General features: G+C 42.9%; 1 protein-coding gene across 1 annotated transcript in view; it reads left to right on the forward strand.

Annotated features, from left to right (window-relative positions):
* Window positions 1–14367, forward strand: part of LOC139454424 (splicing factor 3B subunit 3) — a 30014-nt gene extending 15647 nt beyond the window's left edge. The window contains exons 16-27 of the mRNA XM_071236123.1: window positions 416–559; window positions 982–1104; window positions 2254–2408; window positions 3709–3883; window positions 4670–4875; window positions 5788–6070; window positions 7007–7219; window positions 9740–9838; window positions 10674–10817; window positions 11535–11639; window positions 12862–12957; window positions 13529–14367. Coding sequence (XP_071092224.1) covers window positions 416–559; window positions 982–1104; window positions 2254–2408; window positions 3709–3883; window positions 4670–4875; window positions 5788–6070; window positions 7007–7219; window positions 9740–9838; window positions 10674–10817; window positions 11535–11639; window positions 12862–12957; window positions 13529–13573 — 1788 coding nt within the window. The 3' untranslated portion in view covers window positions 13574–14367. The remainder of the gene's footprint in view (window positions 1–415; window positions 560–981; window positions 1105–2253; window positions 2409–3708; window positions 3884–4669; window positions 4876–5787; window positions 6071–7006; window positions 7220–9739; window positions 9839–10673; window positions 10818–11534; window positions 11640–12861; window positions 12958–13528) is intronic.
* Window positions 14368–21762: the final 7395 nt, after the last annotated feature.

Raw genomic sequence — 21762 nt, forward strand, 5'->3', positions numbered from 1 at the left:
ACAGACTCCGCAGACACCAGTCGGTTTTGGTGACCTTGACCCCATTTTCAAGGTCACAGCAGGCATATCTGCTTTTGGAGTTTGAAAACGGTGTTGCCGCAATATCTCAAGAACTAATCTCTGGATTGTCTTCATATTTGGAACTATGGTGTATATACAGACTCCGCAGACACCAGTTGGTTTTAGTGACCTTGACCCCATTTTCAAGGTCACAGCAGGCAAATCTGTTTTTTGAGTTGGAAAACGGTGTTGCCACAATATCTCAAGAACTAATCGCTGGATTGTCTTCATATTTGGTACTATGGTGTACAGGCGGGGGATATTTCGTCACTCTGTGACAAATACTTGTTTGACTTCCCTTAATAGCACACATTGTAGTTAATCTGTATATTGCATGACATGTTGTGAATTCCAGGACTGCCTGTCTCCTCTGAGTATGCAGGCACTGCCTGCCCCGCCGGAGTCTCTCTGCATCATCGAGATGGGGGGTAGCGAGGCCAAGGAGGAGACTGGAGAAGCTGGCACAGTCGGAGGACTGTACCTCAACATCGGACTACAGGTACAGTCATGCATAGATAAAAACTGTTTAACAGGCTCCTATAGTCAATTCTTTAACAGAATATGCTACTCAAAAAAGTGACGAACACTCAATTTTTTTATGTGATTATAGTTTATCTGTCACATCATATGATCACATGATGTGTCTGTAATCATAAAAAAATAATCCAGTATTCTTTGACTTCGTTTGAGTGGTATATTTTTTACCATCTTACCAAATACATTACAAGTTTTAACATTTTTCTGTCTAATAGAATTTTTAGAAAAAGAAAATGAGTTTCCAATGTTTGTTTTTCCACATGGAACTGAAGTTTTTAGTGTATGACAAAACTGATGTCAAGCTTGATCTTGTTTGTTGTCCCAGAAAGGAAATGTTCTAGCACCATATGGATGTGTGGTAAAACAGTGTTGAATGTGTTTCAGAATGGTGTCCTGCTTCGAACTGTGCTTGACACAGTAACTGGAGACCTGTCTGATACCAGGACCAGATATCTCGGGTCCCGGCCTGTAAAACTCTTCCGAATTGCCATGCAGGGTGCGGAGGCTGTAAGTGGACATTGTTGTCAATGTTTACAAGTTAATGAAGCAAGTTGGTTGACTTGCAGAGGCAACTAACAGGATCAGGTGGTCAGGCTCGTTGACTTGGTTGATGCAAGTGGATCGATGCTTATGATATTAATCACTGGACTGTCTGGTCCAGACTTGATTATTTACAGACCGCTGTCATATAGCTGGAATATTGTTGAGTGCGGTGTTAAACAACAAACAAACAAACCAACCAAAGCGAGTTGGACATGTCACCATGATTGGATGGATGCCTCTCATACTTAAGGGGCAGTCGGGTAGCCTAGTGGTTTAAGTGTTCGCTCTTCACGCCTGAGACCTGAGTTCGATTCCCGACATGGTTACATTGTGTGAAGCCCATGTCTGGTGTCCCCGGCCGTGATATTGCTGGAATATTGCTAAAAGCGGCGTAAAACAAAACTCTCTCACTCACTCACTCAATCCCTCACTCACTCACTCACTCACTCACTCACTCACTCACTCACGGAGAGCGGAAGGTCCGGGGTTCGATCCCCAGCCGCGTCATACCAAAAGACTTCAAAAGATGGTACTTGTTGTTACCCTGTCTGGCGCTCGGCATTAAGGGGCTAAAACAAGGACTGGTCGGCTCTGAGTCAGTATACTGTGTCTGAGTGTCATGTTAAACTGCGGCATGGTATCTCAGTGTGCGAGCACTATAAATCGGCATCAGTCCGGACTAGTACAAGCAGCCACACACACACATACATGTGCATGCACGTTGCTATATAAGTGCAATAATCTTGGACGCGATGTTAAACCCCATTTCACCTCACCTCACCTCACTCACTCACTCACTCACTCACTCACTCACTCACTCACTCACTCACTCACTCACTCATAGTTAAGTATCAGTTGTACAGTTGAACCTGGGGTGTATTTGAGAGATGAATTCTTTCTTGGTAATAAAACTTGCCACAGTGCTTCAGATTGAGTATAACCCTGCATTTCATGCCAACGTGGGTCCTTTGGTTGTATATATAACTTAAACTAAGACCATTGTTTTCACAGGTAAGTAGTTACTATAAGTGTTGGAAGCATTCTTTACCTGTAAAAGCTCATGTTTCTCAGTTTGGAGTTTGTGAATGTGCATTTCTAAACTTGACGTTGCAGGTTTTGGCAATGTCCAGTAGAACATGGCTGAGCTACACATATCAGAGCAGATTCCATCTGACACCGTTGTCTTACGAAACCCTGGAATACGCCTCTGGATTTGCCTCAGAACAGTGCCCTGAGGGTATAGTGGCAATTTCAACAAACACTTTGAGGTCAGTCTTTTTACACTAATTTTGTGAACTCATTTACTCAATGGTGATTAAGATGTCCTAATGACAAATTTCATACATTATTGGATTAAACATGACATTCTTCCCCGCTCACAAATATTTCTCAGTTTGAAATGTGGGGCAGTGGGGTAGCCTTGTGGTTGAAGAGTTCTCTCCTTGTGCCGAAGGTTGTTGCTGGAATATTGTTGATTGAGACATTAGGCAACATACACTTATTCAGCGGACTCCCTGTTCTTTCAAATATCTTGGATTTTGTTCTTAGTTTTACTCCATCCAGACATACTTTGCGTGATTGGCCAGTTGGGAATTGGATGCTTAAAATATTGTGGAGATGATGTTTTCCGTGTTTCACCTGAATCAATGATTACAACCTGTGATGCTGATCCACACTTCTGTAAATACTCTAGTAGTGTTTAGTTCAGACGGGTAATTGGTTGGAAGTATGTCTGACCTCAGTGCATACAGTACTTAAGGAACCTGGGTCCGAATGGGCCCAACGTATCCAAATGCTTGTCAAAGAGTTACAGAGCTCCAGATAAGCTTTTGGTGTTGTGGGTATTTTACCCATGCATTTTAAAATCATTGGGTATCAGTAATTCTATCTGGGTATTCAAATTCCTGTTACCCACTAGTTTTTACACATATGGGTATTTAAGTTAAATATTTAAAAACACTATTCATCTAGTCCCTGCAAACTGGTGTCGAGTGGGTTCGAGAGCTTTATAGGACTCAAAATACCATGTTACTGCCACAAGAAAGTGTGATGGCTAATGATCATGATGTAACTGTCAAGGTTGGCGGAATGCCCGTTTACAACTTCAAAATAAGTTGCTGATTTGCTAATCGAATACACAGGGATACTTCACAATATTTGGATGATCCGCACAAGTTTATTTTTTTAGCGTATCTGTAATATTCGTTGCGTATTTAATACGCTTGGATTTTATTTTACTGCCTATTTCTGCATTTCTGATGCAAATTTTTACGCAGATACGCAGCTTATCTGGAGCTCTGAGTTATCAAAATCAAATAGGAAGTGGACATAATGCTTGACCTTGCTGGTCTAGCTCTGATCTTGTTAACCTTTACCTTACTCATGCTGGTTCGCCCTGATAATGTTTCTAGGTTTGTCAGTACTATAACCTTGCTTGTGGGATCGACCAAAGTTGTGTGTCTAGGGCCTGCAGCAGGCTTTTCTCCCACAGCAAGACATGTGTTATAACTGGAGTACTGTTCAAAGCAGCATTAAACAACACTTTTAAGATGTGGATGCTGTGTTCAGGATTCTAGCGCTGGAGAAGCTTGGTGCTGTGTTCAACCAGGTGTCATGGCCACTGCAGTACACACCACGCAAGTTTGTCATCCATCCCGAGTCTAACAACATCATCCTCATTGAGACAGACCACAATGCCTACACAGAGGACACCAAGAAACATCGGAAGCAGCAGATGGCCGAGGTGAGAGGCTCTTGTGGACTGTGTTCAGGGCTCAAGGGGGAAAACGGTCAAACTTAAATACAGATCGGTTAGATGAATGACCTTTGCATTTGTTATGTCTGTTCATTTTCTGTCATGTCATGACAGATTAACTACAGTAATATGAATGAATCAGGGGGTTTTGACTTCTTTTGAGTAGTATTATGAAGTGACAAAAAGAACTGACTGGTCAGACTTGCTGACTTGGTTGATGCATGTCATTGTCCCCATTACATAGTTTGATGCTTGTGATTTTCAATCACTGGGGACAGACTTGATATTTACAGATCGCTGTCGTATGGCTTGAATATTGATGCGTGCAACAAACATGCAGTCAAGCACTAGTTTACTTGACTAAGCATCAGTTCTTGTAGCTGAACAGTTGCTCATTGTTTGTTTGTTGTTTAACGCTGCCCTCAGCATTATTCCAGCTATATGAAGGCGGTCTGTAAATAATTGAGTCTGGACCAGACAATCCAGTGATTGACATCATGAGCATCGATCTATGTGATTGGGATATGACGACATGCATCAATTAAGTCAGCGATCCTGACCGCCTGATCTCAGCATGGTTTGCTGAAGATCTGTTCTAGCCCGGCTCCTCATGGGACGGATGCAGTGTAAGACACTAATGTGGACCTTGTGTTTTCAACGTGATGGAGCCTATTGAAAGTAATGTCAATCTTTACATTATGCTTGTCAGAATTAGTTTGGTACATTCAGTAATAGGTTTCTTTCCATGCAATAAAGTATCCTTTGTCACTGTAGGAAATGATAGAAGCAGCTCGTGAAGAGGAACAGGAAATAGCAGCTGAAATGGCAGCAGCTTTTCTCAATGAGGAGAAGCCCGAGACCGTATTTGGAGCCCCCAAGTCAGGGATGGGGATGTGGGCTTCGGTCATCCGTGTCATGAACCCCATCAAGGGGGAGACATTCGACAAGGTTTCACTGGAGCAGAACGAGGCAGCACACAGGTGAGCCTTGGACAATGATACAAGCTGTCAAGTAGCAGGTTTAGATTTTGCACTTGCACATTTGATGTGACGATTGAGTTGTTTTATAGTTGTACATATACGTGATCAGTTTGTGTCAGGGAATTATTCTCATATCCCTTTTCAAGTTTTGAGTCAGTAATGAGTGAAGTGATGTATTCTTGCCTCACCTGATCTAGGGGGCACGGGTGGCCCAGTCGTCTAAGGCGTCACGATTCCCTGTGCAGAGTTGCTTCCCGTGGGCACGCCAGAAACCTATGATTGTGGGTTCGAATCCTGGTTCGCCCCGATTATGTTTCTAGGTTTGTCAGCACCATACCCGTGCTCGTGGTTTCACCGAAGTGGTAAACGTCTGAAACCTGCATCACTTCGGGCTTTCCTCCCACATTAAGCTCACACGCTGCGATATGACTGGAATAATGTTAAAAGTGGCGTTAAACCCAACTCACTCACTCACTCACTCACTCACTCACTCACTCACTCACTCACCTGATCTAAGTGATTGTGTCCTTTGCTTTGCTGATCCGCACTATCGCATCCATTGACACACACAATTCTGAGAATTATTTGCTTCTTTTTTTTCTCCACTTCGTTCTGATAATACAGTGGGCCCAGGCATCTGAGGCACAACATTAATTCCCTCTACAGAGTTGTGTCCCATGGGCATACCAGAAACCTATGATCGTTCGATTGGGTTTGCCCCAATTATGTTTCTTAGTTTGTCAGCACCATACCCATGCTCATAGGTTACACCAAAGTCGTAAATCTTTGTAAAGTGCTTCACTTTGGGCTTTCCTCCCACATCTAGCTGACATTTAACTCCAATCACTCACTCTAATAGTACTCTGTATAGAATTGTGTGACATCCAAGTCTGCTCTATTTTATCTTGTCAGTATTGCCCTGGTGAAGTTTGCCAACAAAGGAGACGACCAGTTTGTGTTAGTGGGTGTGTCCAGAGACCTTGTGTTAAACCCACGCTCCCTCAGTGGAGGGTTTGTGTACACCTACCTTCTGGTGAACCAGGGCACGAAGCTGGAACTGCTTCACAAGACGGCCATGGACGAAGTGCCTACTGCCATTGCAAGCTTCCAGGGGAGGGTATTGATAGGCCTTGGAAAGAATCTCCGAGTCTATGATCTGGGAAAGAAGAAACTGCTGAGGAAATGTGAAAACAAGGTGAGGAACGCATCAAGATGGTCCAACGCGAAGCACAGCTGGTCTGATCGTATTTGAATCTTGTATAACTGTAAGCTGTTTGACATAATCATGGCTCTCAGTACCAAGAAACTTAGTTGCGAAAATAAGTTAACTCTGTTAATAGAAAAATTTCTTGCAAAAGCCTACCTCTGTTGCATCATCGCCATAAATCTTGCATTTTGGCTGTCATCTAACTATGACATTTTCAGCTATCCATGATAGTTGTGCAAGTAGTAGTATCTTGTCACCCCGACTTCTCGCTCATAGGCAAGAGGAAAAACCTCACTTCCTTCCTGTGGGCCGTGAATATTCCGGGGTAGATTTGGTCTTCAGCAACCCATGCTTGCTGTAAAAGGTGACTATGCTTGTCGTAAGAGGCGACTAGCGGGATCGGGTGGTCAGGCTTGCTGACTTGGTTGATGCATGTCATCGATCCCAATTGCGTGGATCGATGCTCATGATATTAATCACTGGATTGTCTGGTCCATACTCGATTATTTACAGACTGCCGTCATATAGCTGGAATATTGCTGAGTGCAGCGTAAAACAACAAACCAACCAACCAACCAACCTTCCTGTGGGCTAGCAACAACGTCATGGAGCTGAGCAAATAAATTTGTTCCCAACGTTATTTGCTACACTAGGTTGTCAAATACACGTGAAGGAATAACTTTACTCTTATTTGTTAGTAGTAACATTTGTTGCGAGACTAGATTAGGAATGTCTTTGGTTATCTGTTTAACACTTTCATAGTTTTATAATGAGACCTAAATTTGGCTCCATAAGACATTGACAGGATATCACAACAGAAGATTAATTCATCAAGTACATGTTTGATACCTGGACCTGGTGATATGATCCAGGAGTTTTAAGGCTAGCCACAGGTAGTACATGAAACATACTGTCTGTCCTCAGCATATCCCCAATACAGTAGTGAGCATACACACAATGGGGAACCGCGTGATGGTTGCCGACGTACAGGAGAGCTTCCATTTCCTCCGCTACAAGCGCCAGGAGAACCAGCTCATCGTCTTTGCTGATGACACCAACCCAAGATGGATAACATGTTCATACCAATTGGACTACGACACTGTCACTGGTGCTGACAAGTTCGGCAATATCACTATTGTAAGTATTGTGGTTTGCATTCCATGTTGACAAAAAAACCTGTTCGAGAAAGGAGAGATTGTGGAGATGATGTTTTCCGTGTTTCACCTGAATCAATGATTACAACCTGTGATGCTGATCCACACTTCTGTAAATACTCTAGTAGTGTTTAGTTCAGACAGGTATTTGGTTGGAAGTATTTCTGACCTCAGTGCATACATAAAATTATGAACACTGACAAGAATAGGTCCCAAACACCCAAATGCTTGTTGAGGATTTGTCTTTCCTTGAATATCCAGTGGTCGCAATGTGTGTCCTTGTTGATCATATGACCTTAGTCCATAATATACCTTTCATTACTGATTTCCATGGGGTGAAGACCCTGGGGCAGAAAGTATGTGCACCAAGCAGGGACATGTGGCCTCAGTTGATGCATAATATGGCTATAATTGAGACAGAATGTGGCTGGTACTTGGATTGGGATCTACATCGGAAAGACACGTTTTCTGATTTGACATACCCCAATAGGGATGGATATTGGAGCAGAAAGGATTCTTACTGCCCAAAGCTGACTAACCTGGGAATCGTTTACAATGTGTACGGTCTGATTGTCTGTTCCCTTAGTGGGGATTCCGGGTAAATATAGGCCCCCAACCTGTGCTTGTCTCTCTGTGGAGATTGTTGTTAAGAATATAGTCCCTCCCCAAACCGATGCTGGTCTCCCTGTGGGGATTCCGGGTAAGAGTACAGGTCCCAAGCATCCTATGGGTGTTTCCCCATGGGGATTCTGTGTAAAAATTCAGGTCCCCAACCTAAACTTGTAGACTGGTGCAAACATGTTTGGCAATACTATGATTGTTATTATTGGAGTTTTGCTTTCCATGTTGACAATAATACCTGTTCGAGAAAGGAGAGATTGTGGAGATGATGTTTTCCGTGTTTCACCTGAATCAATGATTACAACCTGTGATGCTGATCCACACTTCTGTAAATACTCTAGTATTGTTTAGTTCAGACAGGTAACTGGTTGGAAGTATGTCTGACCTCAGTGCATACAAAAATTATGAACACTGATCAGAATAGGTCCCAAACACCCAAATGCTTGTTGAGGATTTGTCTTTCCTTGAATATCCAGTGGTCGCAATGTGTGTCCTTGTTGATCATATGACCTTAGTCCGTAATATACCTTTCATTACTGATTTCCATGGGGTGAAGACCTTGGGGCAGAAAGTATGTGCACCAAGCAGGGACATGTGGCCTCAGTTGATGCATAATATGGCTGTAATTGAGGCAGAATGTGGCTGGTACTTGGATTGGGCTCTACATCGGAAAGACACGTTTTCTGATTTGACATACTCCAATAGGGATGGATGTTGGAGCAGAAAGGATTCTTACTGCCCAAAGCTGACTAACCTGGGAATCGTTTACAATGTGTACGGTCTGATTGTCTGTTCCCTTAGTGGGGATTCTGGGTATAAATATAGACCCCCAACCTGTGCTTGTCTCCCTGTGGGGATTCCGGGTAAGAGTATAGGTCCCAAGCATCCTATGCGTGTTTCCCCATGGGGATTCTGTGTAAAAATTCAGGTCCCCAACTTGTAGACTGGTGCTAACATGTTTGGCAATATCACTATTGTAAGTATTGGAGTTTTGCTTTCCATGTTGACAATAAAACTGCTGGAGAAAGGATTGATTGTGGAGATGATGTTTTCCGTGTTTCACCTGAATGAATGATTACAACCTGTGATGCTGATCCACACTTCTGTAAATACTCTAGTAGTGTTTAGTTCAGACAGGTAATTGGTTGAAAGTATGTCTGACCTCAGTACGTACGATACTTTGTGAACATGTTTCTAACCTGGGTCAGAATAGGTCCAATGCACCCAAATGATTGTTGCAAATTTGTCCAACTTGGATGTCAAGTGGTCGTCATGTGTGATATTTCTGATCATAATAACCTCGGTCACATTTCTTGAAACTGAGGATGCTGGGGCAGAAAATGTATATAATCATGATAATGGGCACCTGGTATGAGTATGTGACCACAGTTCATGCAAAATATGGTTGATATCCTATGTAGAACAGGCTAACATTGAGGCAAAATATGGCAATACTTTAGCTCCACATTAGAAAGACACGCTTTCAGAAAGGATGCCCAGTCCCCAAAACAAACTAATCTGAGAATCGTTTACAATGTGTACTCTGTCTGATTTTTCTTATCCACAGTGGGCAAGAAGGATATTGGTCACTAACCTAACCTTGTCTCTGGTTAAGAATATGGGTCCCCAGCTGCCTGTCTTGTCCTTTCTCCCTTCCCCCCCATTTCTTTGTGTTGCGGTGAAACTTACCGTGGATGCTATTCCCAGATTTACTCTTGGTGATATTTCTTGGTTTTGTTGGTAACATATTCTCATATTTTTCATCATTGTCGTAAAAATGGTGGAACTTCATCTCTTTTATTTTTCGTCCCACCTGCAGTCCACTGGATGTAACTGAATTACTGTTCAAAGGAGCATTGAATCGAACTGATTGACTTTGCAGGTGCGGCTTCCCGCGGATGTGTCTGACGAGGTGGACGAGGACCCGACAGGGAACAAGGCTCTCTGGGACAGAGGACTGCTGAATGGTGCCTCACAGAAGGTGAGACGTTGCCACATGGTGGACATAACTTGAGATTAAAGATTTCACTGTGGAGATGATGTTTTCCGTGTTTCACCTGAATCAATGATTACAACCTGTGATGCTGATCCCCAGTGTTCTTCTATGCACAACCAACGTACTACAGATGTATTGTGTTTGACAGATTTATTTTGGACCCGTGAAGATCCGGGGTAGAATAGATCTTCAGCAACCCATGCTTGCCGTAAAAAGCGACTATGCTTGATTTGAGAGGTGATTAACAGGATTTGGGTGGTCAGGCTCGCTGACTTGGTTGATTCATGTCATCGATCTCAATTGTGTGGATTGAGGTTCATGATGTCAATCACTGGATTGTCTGGTCCAGACTCGATTATTTACAGATAGCTGGAATATTGCGGCGTTTAACAACAAACAAAGATTTATTTTGTCTAATGTTAGCCAGCTAAAAACAGTTATTACATTGGACAGCCTCCGTGGTCTAGTGGTAGAGCCTCTGCCAGGAGAGTGGAAGGTCCGGGGTTTGATCCCCGGCCGCGTCATACCAAAAGATGTTAAAAGATGGTACATATTGTTACACTGTCTGTAGCTTGGCTAAAACAAGGACTGGTCGGCTCGAAGTCAGTATACTGTGTCTGAGTGGGGTATTCATGTTAAACTTTGGCATGGTATCTCAGTGGGCTAGTACAAGCAGCCACACACACACGTGCACACACGTTGCTATATAAGTGCATTAATCTTGGACACTATGTTAAAACCCATTTCACCTCACCTCACCTCTTATTACATTGACAGTTATCAAATTCTGATAGTAAATTTGTCCTCTTGTGTGTTCCAGGCTGACGTAGTTGCCAACTTCCATGTTGGTGAGGTTGTGACGTCCCTCCAGAAGGCCACATTGATCCCGGGGGGGTCGGAGTCTCTGGTCTACACTACCCTGTCTGGTGCTATTGGCATGTTGGTGCCCTTCACATCGCACGAGGTAGCTAAACTTGGGCTTCTCAGGCTGTGCCCAGATCATGAAATCAATCTTTCTTCTTTAAAATGATAACAGGAGTTCACAAACTGGTAGAAAGCTTTTGTGGGTTTGGGTTTTCCAACTTTGACCTCTTGAGTCATCTGTATATGATTTGTTATTCCTTACATTAGAATAAGACATTGTTTGAATAATGACCTGTCTGTATCCCTTCCATTCTGGTAGGGTGGCACGGGTGGATCATTTGTCTAAGGCGCCACAAATGGCTGTGCAGAGTTGCATCCCTTGGACACGCCAGAAACTTATGATTGTGGGTTTGAATCCCGGTTCGCCCCATTTGTTTTTAGGTTTGTCAGCACCATACCTGTGCTCGTCAGTTTCACTGAAGTGGTAAACAGGCCGTGATATAACTGGAATACTGTTAAAAGCGGCATTAAACCCAACTCACTCACTCACTCACTCCTTTCTGGAGGACAGGGATATCCCAGCTATTAAGTCTAAAGGTCGCTTTGCCGAGTTGTCTCTTAGCTGTGCCAGAGTACTTTTGGTGTGTTAGAATCTGAAATTTGTAAGAATTATGATTATTTATCTCCATTAAGCTCACAGGTCTTCATACTATTGTAATACTGTTCAAAACAAACTGGCAGTAGTCCTCACATTCACTCCTTCTCTCTTACCTTGATATTAAATGATGTAACTGAATGCTAACTTGCCATATTGCAGGACCATGACTTTTTCCAACATCTTGAGATGTACATGCGTTCAGAGTACCCCCCTCTGTGTGGTCGGGACCACCTGGCCTACAGGTCCTACTACTACCCAGTCAAGGTAAGGTATCCGTGGGGGAAGTGTGGACTTTCAGGCACACGCTACAATCTGCGTCTTGGCAGTTAGGTTGTGGTGAGGTGCATCTTCCTGAGGCAAGGGAGTTAACTGACCACAAAAGTTCAGTTTCCACCCTTGCCGAAATAGGCTGGAATTTGTGGGTTTGATCATAGTGGCTATTACATGTTATGTCCCTTCTATGTCCCTCTTATTGACCTATCAAATTCCACCTCTGATATCACTTGCATTTGCTTCAAACGAAATGGCAGCGCCCAGTGAAGACAACAGGATCAATAATCAAGATCTATATTGTCTATATACCGGTCTAACTTCGTAATAGTGCATCAAATCATGTGAGCACCTTGATTAAAAACATGAGACGATTTGTAAAGTATCTGTTGATGCTAAGTTGACGGTACACATGCCTTACAAATCCTGAAATCTGCAGGGCAGTTCACGAACAGGATGTTGATTTCGTTGCTCAAATTTAATTGGACTATGCATAGACTCTTTAGTCCAGCCAAAATATAACTCCATAATTCCAGCCGAGCAAGGGTGGAAACTGAACTTTTGTGGTCAGTTAACTCCCTTGCCTCAGGAAGATAATGAGGTTCAAGATTACTGGAAATAACTGGATGTGCATGTGCATGTGGATGTGTGTGTGGGTGCCTGTACTAGTCCGGATTGGGATACCTTCATTATATCAAACACTGGTTTGTATGGTCCAGATTTTTCGAAACATTCGCTTACAAAGGATCCCTTGGGCACACCAGAAATCTATGGTTGTGGGTTCGCCCCGATTATGTTTCTAGGTTTGTCTAGCACCATACCCGTTTCGCCAAAGTGGTCAACGTCTGAGACCTGCATCACTTCGTGCTTTCCTCCCACATTAAGCTGACACGCCATGATATAACTGGAATACTGTTAAAACTAAAAGTGGCGTTAAACCCAACTCACTCACTCACTTGCAAAGGCAAACTTGAACCATCACGTGTGTGAATCACTATTTACTCCACCAAAAGTCAGGAAACAGTATTTGACAATTCATTAAAATATTACAGATGAAAGTACGTACGCAATTTTTTGTGGTACGTATCGCAGTACATGAATCATTATTGCAATAAGTCACTCACGAAGGTGAGGCCAGTACTAAAGCTGAGGTGGAATGTAGCTGACAGAGGCATATATAACCAATCTGGGCCTCATCATTGTTGTCTTGTTTCAGAATGTGATCGATGGCGACCTGTGTGAGATGTTCAATTCCATGGACGCCAGCAAACAGAAGAGTGTGGCGGAGGAGCTGGAGAGAACCCCCAGTGAGGTGAGTGAAATCAAGTCTTTTGGTGGCTGATTTGCATGATATGTTTACATTTTCTTGTCATGTGACAATCTGCAATTAGTGCTTAAAACTATATTGCCTGTCACCCTTTGACAAGTTAGTAATTAGTGATTTAACTATATTGCCTTGACAAGTTGGTAATTAGTGCTACTTTGATTATGCGGCCATTAGAATCCTAAACTATATGAACACCAACTAGTAATGTCCATACTGGTCTTGTTTAAAGCCTGAGTGTTTGACTCTTAGAGATTTGAGGGTAGCCAATCACCAGACTCAGTAACATGCCAACAGGAGGGATTTCCTTATCGGTTTCATGGGTATTGGATTCCAGGACAGTCATGTACCATGTTTAAATGAAGTGGGATGTTTAGTCAAGTTCCCTGGAACATCTAAAGTGTGTTATCTGTAGTCCTAGAAGATAGGGACGACTCTGCTGGGACCACCATGTCTTCGACAGCTTGTTGAGTTTTAGGATCAAATATTTCACTGTAGGTTGTCAGATTACATTTTTTGACACATGTTTAATGATGTTGAATACTTATCATATTTTCAGGTGTCCAAGAAACTTGAAGATATCCGAACACGATATGCTTTCTAGGAGAGATATTCTGTACCATGTGACATGGCGTGTGCCTACAGACAGCCTACAATGAGGAAAGTGAATCAGTGTATTCATTGGACTCAGAACACTGAAGGGATCATATGGGGAATGGATGATCACATGTCTTCTGTGTGAATAATACTGGAATGAGTAACCACCAGAAAGACCTACACTCAGAAATGTACCGGCTGATTCTGTCAATGTATCCAAACGTGGATGATATAAGACACTATGAACCTCTGACTTGTCTGATAAACTTGACCCGAATGGACATGTTGATACCGCTGTATATTGCCAACTACAGCATGGAATACGGACTCCTTGCAAATTACTGCCTGAGAGTCGACCAAGAAATTGAATCCTGAATTATTTGTTGTACATAGTTGTTTATTTTGTACCTGAAATTACCACTGCCTTTGATACAGGACTTATATCATGACTTTCACATCACATCAGCATCATTAACTTTCATGTTGACAAGATCATTTGGATAAGATATTTTCTGGGACCTTATTCGTACAAAGAAATTTTAGCACTATGGCTCCCTATGATTGTTAGATCATGGGAGCTGCGATAGTACTATTATGGCTTTGTCGAAAAGGGCACTTATCTTTGTGGTCGAAGTTGTTGCTTCAAAATATTGTATGACCTTCAGTTGTATCTACTTGGGTTGACATCTCTGAATAAGGTCATGTGTAAATAATCATGCAGTTATCATCTGTGTAAATTTAACATTGTTACATTGGAAATGTTGCATATGTAAATTGATCAATAAATGTAAGTAAACCGAATCATGGCTTCATTGTTTTTACTGCAACACTCCTTGTTTAGTTCATGCAGGACCTGTACATTAAGGTACAATGCCTGTGAACATCAATTCATGGAACAGCACCACGGTTAATACAACTAACCTCCTTGAGAATTCATAAGCTATTAATACTAATGTTTACAAACGCCTATTTTGCCACAGTTCGTCAACACCAACATTGCCACAGTTAAAAAACACTACCACAATTCAGTTTACAAACACATTAACAAAGAGGCATCTTATGAAACTGTAAAAACACTGATGGTGACTTAAAGTTGATAGAATTCTGTAAATATATATATATTTTCATTTGAGCGAGTTAATTCCTTGTGTGGGCCACAATTCGATGATGGTTCAAAGCCCAGATTCGCCCTGATTACGATCTTTCACATTAAATCGGTGACAACTGAAATCCTGTTCAAAGCAGCTTACTAATTAGAGAAAATGTCTTGTGGACAGTGGGTATCCTATGTCGAGCTAGGCTGGAAATGATCCAGGATTAAGGGTCAGACCAATAAGACGTCCATTACCCTCAGTTAAGCCTGGTGTCAGGCTCGAGAACTAGATCTTGAGGTCATGGATGACTATTCATTTGTCTGACGAGAGTCGGTTTTTATTGCACCACACTGATGGTAGGACTCGTGTCTGGCGGCAAAGAGGAGCATCTTATCATCAGTGCAACACGCAGGACACAGTGGCATATGGTGACGGCTCAGTGATGGTGTGGGGATGTTAACTCCGTTGATTGTAAACTTGATTTGGTCACAGTTCAAGGGACATTAATTAAATGGACAAAGGTCTCAAGGTACCATATTGGACGGTTTTGCTGTGTCTCATTTTGAAAACCATGCACTTGCCCTACGTCCTGACCTTGCCTTCTCGAAGGCCAGACCTGAATCCAATTGAGCATCTATGGGCTCATTTCGGGTAGAGAGTCAGAGCCAGGGACCGTCCAGTACAGAATCTCCAAGAATTGACCCAGGCATTGCATCAGGTCTGGCAACACATCCCTCAGTGAGGATCTAGTGTCTGATTCTGAACACGAGGAGCCATTTGGATCTGATCCGTGTACGGGGCTGCTACACCAGGACTGTTGATCATTTAACAGTGACATGGGTACAGCCTTATTACGACACGTACCTGTTGATTGTCCATCTCATTCCTGACAGTTATACTGCCTCTATTCATCCCAAAGTACAGTCAATATAGTCGCTGGCGAATAAAGTTGCTTTTTTTTTGGCAAATGCTCATTTTACCTATTATTCATAAAATTAACATCTTATTTGACTTAACACTTTATATTCGCTTTCCTGTTTCTCCTTGCCCATCTCTTTTTTGATTGTAAAAAAATCATGGTGGTGCGATACTTTGACGATGTGTACAGGTTACACCCAGCTCACTCTCTCTATTTTCAAACATTGGATTATGTCCCCTTGGAGTCTAATAAAGGGTCCAGTTATTTGAGACATGACGGAAATGGAGGGCTGTCTACAGTGGGACCGTGCTGATGGTGTCTCACCATATTCCGACGCCATGAATCGTTGCTCAACCAGGTACTAGTGCCGAAAGGGACGTTGTACAGTGTTACACATTAAACTGGGAGCAGTCTCCATTTCAAATTTGATTTTCAAAAACATCTAAATAAAGCGGCAAAACCCTTTCCATATCCGATAGAAATCTCTGCATAAAGCAGAGTCGATTGTACGATTCCGGCTATATCTTGAGCATGTGTTTATGAATCCCTATCAAATAATGATACCAGGTGTTCGCGAAAAGGTGGGCGTAGCCTGTCCCACCGGTGAGACCTGTCACAAACACATGCAAAGTCAAGTCAATTGTTCACCTGACAAAAACACGGGAACATAAATCCCAGGTATATTTGATTTCTATTCCATGCTATGTTCCGAATGCATAAACTCCTCCAGAAGATTTTAGCTCTTTATTGCAACAACAGTCTCCATTTGAAATATGATTTCTAATAACACATTCAAAAGTTTCTGAGGTATACTTTATTTCTACTTCCTGCTGTGTTCCCAATGCACAATATCCTTTGGACGTTTTTCTCACTTTATAGGAGCAATGTTTCAAATGTTACGTGTTTGTTTGAGGTTATTTAATTTGATTTGACTTCAGCAACCCTTGCTTCTTGTACGAGGCGACTAACGGGATCGGGTGGTCAGGATCGCTGACTTGGTTGATGCATGTCATCGTATCCCAATGGCTTAGATCGATGCTCATGATGTCAATCACTGGATTGTCTGGTCCAGACACTATTATTTACAGACCGCCTTCGTATACCTGGATTATTGCTGAGTGCGGCGTTTGACAATAAACAAACAAGCGACATATATGTATGTACACGGTGACATTTCTTTGTCTCACAGTCCCAGGATGATATTATTTTCCTTTTCGCCAAGCCATTACTCCAATTCTAAAAATAGATAAGGCAAGTTTAGATTTCCCCCAGGTTAATCTTATTGGGGCTCCTTTTACACCTGCATGTATTTGCTTGTTTGTATCAAACATATATAGTTTCATAGACTAAGCGTTAGTCTAGGACATGTCTTTGTACTGAAGTGCACCACAAACACAATCGGAATACACAAATGTATCCAAGCTTGTCAATATTTTCTGTGGCACGAGTAGGCGTGCCTTTCTACAATGAGCAAAGCCAGCAAGGTAGTCTCGCCCAAGTGCAAAAGTAATTGCTGCAATATTGATAAAAGCCATGTTAAACTCAATCAAACAGACCTCATTATTTACAGGCCTCCGCGATGCACTGCATTCTGTAAAACAACGTGAGATTTAAAGTGAGTGAGTGAGTATGGTTTTACGCCGCTTGTAGCAATATTCCAGCAATATCACGGCGGGGGACACCAGAAATGGGCTTCACACATTGTACGCATGTCGGGAATCGAACCTGGGTCTTCGGCGTGACGAGCTAACGCTTTAACCACTAGGATACCCGACCGCCCCAGATTTAAAGTGATTAAGGTCAATAGCTGTATTTCTAGAAGACAATAAGTAACTTGTGTACTTATCCGTGGTGTCGTACTGCATTGCATTCCTCTTGGCGGACGTTTTTTGTGAAGGTTGGCCACAGACGCAGTGAGCACGAACGTTGCATATAACATGCCGGAGTAAACAGGCGTTATCGCAAGGCCAACATTGTTCCTCATCCCTTTGAGTAAAACTTACTGCAAATTAACGAAGGAAAAACCAATGGATTGATTGTGTTTGAAGAAGAACGATGCTGAGGAGCGTTGAATACGGTCTTTGTTCCAAAAGCCGTCATCGTCAGCTCGGTCCTTGTGACATTAATGAGGTTTAAGTGTAAGATTTTCCTCACCGCCCCATCCTTAGTGTCACTGGAAGGTGCTTTTGCCAACGCGTCAGCGATCCGTCTTTATTTCGGCAGAACGTGTTTGCCTTTTAGAACTGGGGCTTACACGTGTTTGTGAACCAGCCTAGCGCTCGAACATCTTTACGTAACGTGTGTGGCACGCGCATGTACGTTAGGCACTAGATTGGTTGGTTGGTTTGTTGTTTAACACCGCACTCAGCAATATTCCAGCTATATGACGGTGGTCTGTAAATAATCGAGTCTGGACCACACTATCCAGTGATTAATATCATGAGCATCGATCCATGCAATTGGGATGGATGACATGAATCAACCAAGTCAGCGAGCGAGACCACCCGATCCCGTTAGTCGCCTTTTACGACAAGCATAGTCGCCTTTTACGGCATGCATGGGTTACTGAAGACCTATTCTACCCCGGAATCTTCTCGTTAGGCACTAGAAAGGCGGATTGTTTGCAGACGTATTAAATTTCGCGAATAGTAACAAAATAGGTGTAGCTTTTGACTGAATGTTTTCATTGGACAGAAAACAAAGTTCGACTCGCACAACCTTTGTATGTAACTGGTGGTTAGCCTAGTGGTTAGTGTCTTCACTAGCCAGACCACCTGGGTTTGGTTCCACACTTAGAATTCAGTCGTTACGGTTACTCTTAGTCGACCGCCGTGATATGTTTGAAACATTGTTGACCATTCCCAACTGCTTATATTTATTAGAATAGGTCTTCAGCAACCCATTAACACCTTATTTAGACCGTATAGCGGAGTTTTACCTCAAGACCAGTGTGGAAGTTATTAACATTTTAAGTGCAGGTGCTTTCTGCCTTTCAACAATAGCATCGGACTAAATATGCCGTCGGCATTAACTCTTAGGTTTGTGATAGGAGAATGTTACTTCCTGGAAACCATTGTCTATGGGTTCAGTGAGTACAGATACCCCGGCGAAAGACACTCACAAACATAAAGCTGGAAGTTTGTTGTGTGCGGCGTTAACAAATAATCCAAAACAAACAAGGAGGGACATAGATGTGAATATATGGTGAGGTAGTACTGAATTATCTGAGGTATGTATCAGTCGACGGAATGGTGAGACGGTGGTGAGCTGTCTTTTAGGTCTTTACAATCCATGGAATGGTGAGATGGTTGTGAGCTGTCTTAGGTCTGTTACAATCCAAAGAATGGTAAGACGGTGGTCAGCTATCTTAGGTCTGTTTCAATCCAAAGAATGGTGAGACGGCAGAGAGCTATCTTGGTTATGCTACAATCCAAAGCATGGTGAGTGTAATGAGAAAGTTGTTGACCTATCTGAGATCTGTTAGGAGCTCATGTGGCGCCGCAATACCCACCCAGCCACCAATTCACTCACTCGCTCGACCGAGCCCACTCACTCACTCACTCACTTACTAACTCACTCGACCGAGCCCACTCACTCACTCACTCACTCGACCGAGCCCACTCACTCACTCACTCACTCGCTCACACGCTCGACCGAGCCCACTCACTCACTCACTCACTCACGTACGTCAGAAGTAATCCCCAGCAACATATGCTATCGTAATAGGAGAATTAATGGTCTGAGATTGTGACTTGATAGGCTGTTACCGTATACCCAGTCGCAGCTTATCAACGTTGATTTATATTGTGTACAACACAGAATGGTAATTATTATTATTAACTGCACGACAGCCACGCCAATGACGTCCACATTATATTCGTTATCGCACGTATTACAGTTTTATGGACTCATTAGGAAAATGCGGATAATATTTATCACAGACCGCATTGTTATATGCGTAACGGAGAAAAACCTTCAGTTCCTGTGACAACACAGATGACCACCACGAATGAGCCGTCGTCTACATGACCACGAGTCAGACACATCGTCTACATCATCACGAGTCAGACACATCGTCTACATCGTCACGAGTGAGATGTCGTCTACATCATCACTAGCGAGGCGTCTACACCACAACGAGTTAGACACATCGTCTACATAACAACGAGCGAGATGGGTGGGAAAACGCATTTTGCTCTACTGTGATCAGTCAGAAACAACACCTTGGATAGTTATGAACACGATATTTGGATAGTCAAAAAAACGACTTTCGTCAGGAGCATCACCACGAATAGGCAAATATGGCCTTTAAAGTTACAAACACGATTCTGAATCTTCAATAGCAAAGCTAAACCATTATTAGCAACTGACTTCCCGGCTAAGGATTATACGAAGAACCAGTGACCCGAGGGTTCCTCTGAGAAAGTAGATCCAATGGATGCATGCAACATCAGTACCTTCACGGCATTATCAAGCCCTATCCCTTATGTGGTGGACACAGTCGGGGCCACTGGAAGCATTTTTCTGATCGTACTTATAGTGCAGACCCCGAGCTTAAAGGGGTACTCAGGGGCACTACTCGGCACAGAACAGGTCGCTTGTCTGGTGGAACAGTTGTCCAGCATAGCAACGACCTTGGCCTTGCAGTATCCAGAAAACACGCCAAAAGCCGTCTTTTTCTCCTTGACCCAAACCGCCAAGAATGTTTCACTAGTTCTCCTGATGACAATAAACTGCAACCTCTGCCTGGCTATCACCTATAACATGTTGTACAATTCTGTGGTGAATTGGAAGCGGGTCATGGCAGCTGTAGGAGCAAATTTATGCTGGAACATTCCTCTTGGTATATACGCTATGGTATATACAGACTATTTTGTATTCGACTGTGACAGAGGCGGTATACCCTACCCTGCACCGTCGTTAACGACCATGTGGCACCCTCTCGTGTACCTTATCCAGGCCGTAACAGCTCTGTGCATCAACTGTGTCTCTCTGGTAAAGATTTGTCGAAGACCTGTTCGTGTCGATGTTTCACTGTCAACACAAAATGGAACCAAGAAGATAATCACTTTGGCCAAGTTTATATTGCTATTGTCAATAATGTACACTTTTACATACGTCGCGTTGTATTCCTTGTTCTATGCGAAACTGCATCTAACTGTCGTTGGAGTTGACATTGATGCTGTAATTTTGGTGTTTGTGAACCTGAACAAGATCTACGTCAACCTAAAGCCATGTTTCTATCTACCTTTGTACAGGCCACTGTTTCAGACATTGAGAAGATTAGCATGTAGGAAGAAACAGGGGGTGGTGAACGTCCTCGGTGTTCCAGGGACGACCAGTTAAAGGCGCAGGAGGCCGGGGTCAGTTATTATTGGCAACACTGTGGTGTGAATGATATCGGTGTTTGACAGCCTGTGGTTCTAAGCTATAAACGTATGACGTCAGAGATGCATGAACACTGTACTCGCATACGTTTTGAATATATAACGGCAACGCAAGAAAATAACCAGTCACCATTATTCGTCGGAAAAAAAACAGCTCAAAATTTTGTGTAAATACAAAACTCCGCCTCCCCATCTGCTTGAACTAATCTCAGCCTCAATAAAAAGCTTCGACCTCAATATGGCCATCCTCATCGCTACAGAATATTTCGTGAGTAAAGCCACAATCTTTGACATAGTGACATTGCGCATTAGCGTCGCAGTGTTCGAGCTTGTCGATGCCTGTGTCCCGTGTGAGCGTTACGTCTCGTAAGCTCTGATATTAATCCGATGGCACTCCACCGGATACTGTCCAGTGTCTACAGGATGATTGTCGCAGTTGATGACGAAAAGATACAATGACTCTACCAAACATAATCGTGGCGAACCGGGGTTGGAACACACAATCATAGTTTTCAGTTGTGCCCAATTGACTCCACTCCTCACAGCGAATTTCGGTGCCTTAGACAACATTCGTCACCATTCGCCCCTTCCCGTAACCTGCATTCGGCTTGTCCCGAAATAACACGAGTTGGTCACGAGTGCGTTAGATGACTGACCAACCTATGCCCACCAATGACTGTTAGAAAACCGCAATGACGTCAGTGACTATTTGCAGACAGGAATATTGTTCATGGTTATTTGCAGAGAGGAATATTGTTCGTAACTATTTGTAGACAGGAATATTGTTCATTTATTA

This window comes from Haliotis cracherodii, unplaced genomic scaffold, assembly GCF_022045235.1.
Source record: "Haliotis cracherodii isolate W230 unplaced genomic scaffold, xgHalCrac1.p SCAF_10, whole genome shotgun sequence".
NCBI classification, from domain to species: Eukaryota; Metazoa; Mollusca; class Gastropoda; order Lepetellida; family Haliotidae; genus Haliotis; species Haliotis cracherodii.